The sequence below is a fragment of the Gekko japonicus genome, unplaced genomic scaffold (assembly GCF_001447785.1).
Source record: "Gekko japonicus isolate JY-2015 unplaced genomic scaffold, Gekko_japonicus_V1.1 scaffold2764, whole genome shotgun sequence".
NCBI classification, from domain to species: domain Eukaryota; kingdom Metazoa; phylum Chordata; class Lepidosauria; order Squamata; family Gekkonidae; genus Gekko; species Gekko japonicus.
The window spans coordinates 180,826-185,902 of NW_015164743.1; the positions used below are offsets into that span (position 1 = coordinate 180,826).

The 5,077-nt window shown below is 50.3% G+C and overlaps 1 protein-coding gene and 1 non-coding gene across 2 annotated transcripts in view; both read left to right on the forward strand.

The window, feature by feature from the left end:
* Positions 1 to 5,077, forward strand: part of POMT1 (protein-O-mannosyltransferase 1) — a 50,317-nt gene that overhangs the window by 32,816 nt on the left and 12,424 nt on the right. Inside the window, 3 exon segments of the mRNA XM_015409629.1 lie at positions 2,605 to 2,697; positions 2,828 to 2,948; positions 3,833 to 3,888. Coding sequence (XP_015265115.1) covers positions 2,605 to 2,697; positions 2,828 to 2,948; positions 3,833 to 3,888 — 270 coding nt within the window.
* On the forward strand, positions 849 to 920 carry TRNAA-UGC. Its single transcript has one exon. It is a non-coding gene; the product is annotated as a tRNA-Ala (tRNA).

Genomic DNA, 5,077 nt, shown 5'->3' on the forward strand with positions numbered 1-5,077 from the left:
ACACGCAGCAAAAAACTAGTACCTGCGGGGCAAGGGCAGGCGTCTGATCACGTTTCCGGAGGCATCCGGCGCCCGCCCATGTCCCCTTGCGAAAAAGGTGTTTTTTCCCCACATCTCCGTGGATGCGCACAAGCACCCAACAGAGCATGCACAGTCGTGGTGTACACGAAAAAAAACCCATCCAGTTTGCCGCACCGCACGCTTCTTTTTTGCACGCGGAATTGTCTTGCGATCAGCACCTCTCCCTTCCCACGGAACCTCCACGGTACCTCACCGGGAGGTCTGATCTCTTTACCACGCGTTAGTTTGCCCTGGGGCAAACTGCCACGCTTCCCCCGCGCAGTTTCCTGCCCGTGTGACCGGGGCCTTAATAAGATAGACCTAACGCGTTTCGGCCTTTACAGGCCTTTACAGGCCTTCCTCAGAGGTCTAATACATACAGAACATATTGGCTGATGTGCAAAAATACATACAATCCTACATATACAAAATATGGAATAAAGACCAGAAATCAATTGTTCCAAAGTTTAACCACTGGGCAAGGAAAAGAAGTACAGAAATACAAATGAAGCCTCCAGTGTAAATCACATGTCCAGTGGTACTTCTCTCTGGTCGACTGTATATTCTTCTGAGATTGTACAGCCAAATGTTCCCAATCAAATGTTCCTTAGGTTAAAAGCAGTCGCTTCTGCTTTTGGCAGGGGCCGTTGTATCTGAGGCCAGGGCAGAACGTAAGGGACAGCCACACCGTGTATTGCGCTGACGGCCAGTGGGTCTCTCTCATCCAGCCTGGTCTGGCAGTGCTTCTTCGGGGCCTCAAAAGCAGGGCCTCTTTCCCACAAGGGGGGGGGGGCGTGGCTCAGTGGAAGAGCCTCTGCTTTGCATGCAGAAGCTCCCAGGTTCAAGCCCTGGCGTCTCCGGTTAAAGAGGACCAGGCAGTAGATGACGTGAAAGACCTCTGCCTCAGACTTTGGAGAGCCATTGTCAAGGGTCTGATTCTGTAGATGGCAGCTTGGCCTGTGTTCACAACATAAGAACATAAGAACATAAGAGACGCCAATGTTGGATCAGGCCAAAGGCCCATCCAGTCCAACACTCTGTATCACACAGTGGCCAGAAATACCAGTGCCATCAGGAGGTCCACCAGTGGGGCCAGGACATTAGAAGCCCTCCCACTGTTGACCCCCCCCCAAGCACCAAGAAGACAGAGCATCACTTGCCCCAGAGCCCCTATCTATACCTTGTGGCTAATAGCCACTGTTAGAAGCCCTCCCACTGTTGACCCCCCCCCAAGCACCAAGATGACAGAGCATCACTTGCCACAACAAATGGCAGGAAGCCCTACATCAGCCCGCAGATGTTACAGGGCACGGGAGTTGTGTCCAAGCTGATGGCAGTGAAAAATACCAGGCAAGGAAAAGAAAGATAAGTGTTCCCCCCCCCCCCAAATGGTGACTTTGCCTTGTTGTTTTATATAAAGAGTTAGGAAAGCCTGGCCTAGTTCGAGATGTGTAGCTGTGATAGTCTGTCTGTAGCAGTAACTTTAGGAAAGTCCTTGTTTATTCTTTAAAGAGAGAACCTTTCCTAAAATCCTGTAATATTGACGTTTTATCGTCTGCTTCTGTTTTTGAAATATGTAGTACATTCGGTGATACATATGATTTTACCTGTTGTACGTAACAACTCGCAATATTTGACAAACCTGATGAGTTTATATTTTTCCTCTGCCCTTTCTTCCCTTCTGTAGCCCACACTTTCTTTGAGAAAATAAATTTTAAAAATCTAAAAAAGAAAAGGGCAAGAGTCTTGACAAAGCTGATGAGTTTATATTTTTCCTCTGCCCCTTCTTCCCTTCTGTAGCCCACATTTTCTTTGAGAAAATAATTTTTAAAAAATCTAAAAAAGAAAAGGGCAAGAGTCCAGTAGAGCCGTAAAGGTAAAGGTTCCCTTGCTCGAATGCCAGTCGAGTCCGACTCTAGGGTTGCGGTGCTCATCTCTGTTTCAAAGCCGAAGAGCCAGCGCTGTCCGAAGACGTCTCCGTGGTCATGTGGCCGGCATGACTAAACACCAAGGCACACGGAACGCTGTTACCTTCCCACCGAAGTGGTCCCTATTTATCTACTTGCAATTTCTTGCTTTTGAACTGCTAGGTTGGCAGGAGCTGGAACTAGAGACGGGAGCTCACTCCGTCATGCGGCACCCGGGTCTTGAACTGCTGAACTACCAACCTTCCACAGCCTTACAGAATAACAAACTATCTGGCCGGGCAGGAGCTTTTGCGAGTTCTGAAGAATTGAGCAGCGACTCACAAAAGTTCATACCCTGCCACAAATTTTGTTAGGCTGAAAGTCCGGTATGATTTGCTGAGCTGGCAGAACGCCTTTCCTAGTTCTAACCCAGATCAGTTTGGCGGTGCTGAAGTCCTGTTCTTCAATAACTAGCCAGTAGCCTTTCACCGAAGTAAGATAATCATGCATTTAAATGGAAAGTTCAGAGTGTCGCCCCTGTCCGTTTATCTGTGGGCGGGGGCAGAGCTGCAGTGGATCGCAGGCCACCTCCTCTGTAAATAACGGTCAAATGCGAAGTCTTCCACTCCCGTTGCAGGAAATCGTGAACCGGGACTCGGATGGGGACATTTGGAAGACGATCCTGTCTGAAGTACGGTTTGTCCACGTGAACACCTCGGCAGTGCTGAAGGTAAACGGATTGCAGGGTTTCCTTTTCCGACAGCTGTCCTGACAGCTTGCGCAACTTGGGCGCGAGTATGTTGGGTTAGCGGCCAAAAGCTAACCTGCTTCTCCTCCTCTCCGCCCCTCTTATTTCCCAGCTCAGTGGCGCCTCCCTGCCCGAGTGGGGCTATCGGCAGCTGGAGATCATTGGGGAGAAGATTTCCAAGGGCTACCACCAGAGCATGTTGTGGAACGTAGAGGAGCACAGATATGGGAAAAGTCAGTGGAAACCGGAGCACTCCGGTCCATTCTCTGTTTGTGTTTGGGATTTTTTTAAAACCTTGGGTCGCGGAAATGGATTTGCGGCTATTACAGGCCTTGCGCACAGTTTGGTGTCGTGGTGAAGTGCGCGGACTCTAATCTGGGAGAACCGGGTTTGATTCCCCCACTCCTCCACATGCAGCTGCTGGTGTGACCTTGGGTCATTCACAAATACTTTCAGAGCTGTTCTCTCAGGAGCAGTTCTTGAAAGAGCTCTCTCCGCCCCACCTACCTCACAGGATGTCTGTTGTGGGGAGGGGAAGGGAAAAGAGATTGTAAGCCTCTCTGAGACTCCTTCAGGTAGTGAAGGGCGGGGTATAAATCCAATCTCTTCTTCTTCTCTTCAGTTTGGTGTAGTGGTTAAGTGCATGGACTCTAATCTGGGAGAACCGGGTTTGATTCCCCACTCCTCTACATGCAGCTGCCTCCTCCTCCTCCTCCTTCTTCCTCCTAGCTCTGCTGTGCACAGTGTTCCATCTTGTGGGTTGGACCACAGAAAGAAAGGCTGGGTCCTTTGTGCTCATGGAGGAGAGACAGGGAGGGGCTGTGGCTCAGTGGAAGAACCCCTGCTTTGCATGCCGAAGGTCGCAGGTTCAAGCCCCGGCATCTCCAGCTAAAAGCATCAGGTAGTGGTTGATGTGAAAGACCTCTGCCTGAGACCCTGGAGAACCGCTGCCAGTCTGGGTAGGCAGTACTGGCTGAGATTCTGATTCAGTGTCAAGCAGCTTCCTGTGTCTTCTCTGATGATGGACTAAGAGGGCATGCCATGCGACAGCCATGCTAAAGCCAAGCAGGTCTCGATCCGGTCACTGCCTGTCGGGAACCCAGTGTTCACCTCCTAGAGCTCCACGGACACGTGAAGCTGCCTGACACCAAACCAGACCCTCGGTCCGTCAAAGTCAGTATTGTCTACTCAGACTGGCAGCAGCACTCCAAGCTCTTGGGCTGAGGGTCTTTCACATCGCCTACTGCCACGATCTTTAACTGGAGGTGCCAGGGATTGAACCTGGGACCTTCTGTGTGCCATGCGGATGCTCCACCGCCGAGCCACAGCCCCTCTGTTCCATAATGGAAGGGAGATGGGAAAGAAATGCAACAAATCCACGGCTGACTCCTCTATCCTCGTCCAAGAGGCAAGACTTCCAGAAGCTCCGCAGAAGGGATGAGGAGCCATCCGGGGTTTGGAAGCTTCTCCTCTTTGGGACCAAATTTGATTATGAAACACAAACCTCTGAGAATTGTGACCAAGATCTCCAGGGGAGAGGACAGGGCAGGGCAGGGCATCAGCCCTGGATCCTAATCCTCACAGCCAAGTACTGGCATAAGGCCAGGCCAGGTCTGGGTGACTGACGGAGCCACTCGATCAGTGCTCCCTCTAAGCTGTGGAGTCCTGTGAGCAAATATTCTACTTTGTGAGCTGCTGGCATTAAAGTTGTAAGCGAGCGATTTGGCTTCTGCATAAATTAGTTTGCTTGGGAGCCCTCCTGAGAGCCAGTTTGGTGTAGTGGTTAGGAGCGCGGACTCTAATCTGGGAGAACCGGGTTTGATTCCCCACTCCTCCACATGCAGCTGCTGGGTGTAGTGTAGTGGTTAAGTGTGCAGACTCTAATCTGGGAGAACCGGCTTTGATTCCCCACTCCTCCACTGGCACCTGCTGATGTGACCTTGGGTCAGCCACAAGCTCTGGCACAGCTGTCCTTGAAAAAGAGCAGTTTGTGTCAGAGTTCTCTCAGCCCCACCCACCTCACAGGGTGTCTGTTGTGGGGAGGGGAAGGGAAAGGAGTTTGTAAGCTGCTCTGAGACTCCAAGTGAAGGGCGGGGTATCAATCCAATCTCCTCTTCTTCTTCTTCCCGAGCTAAGGCAAAAATGTGTGAGCCGGAGGCTAAAAAAAAGTGAGCTGGCTCACACTAACTCACCTTAGAGGGAACACTGCACCCGATGTCTCAGGATGTTCTTGAGATGTAACCAAGGATGGAATGTTTGTCATTTATTCTATTTTAAAAAAAAATATTTTATAAACTTTATTGAAGATCAAACAGTACATTTGTAAATCATAGCGCACATACATAAATTGAATCATGTTCGT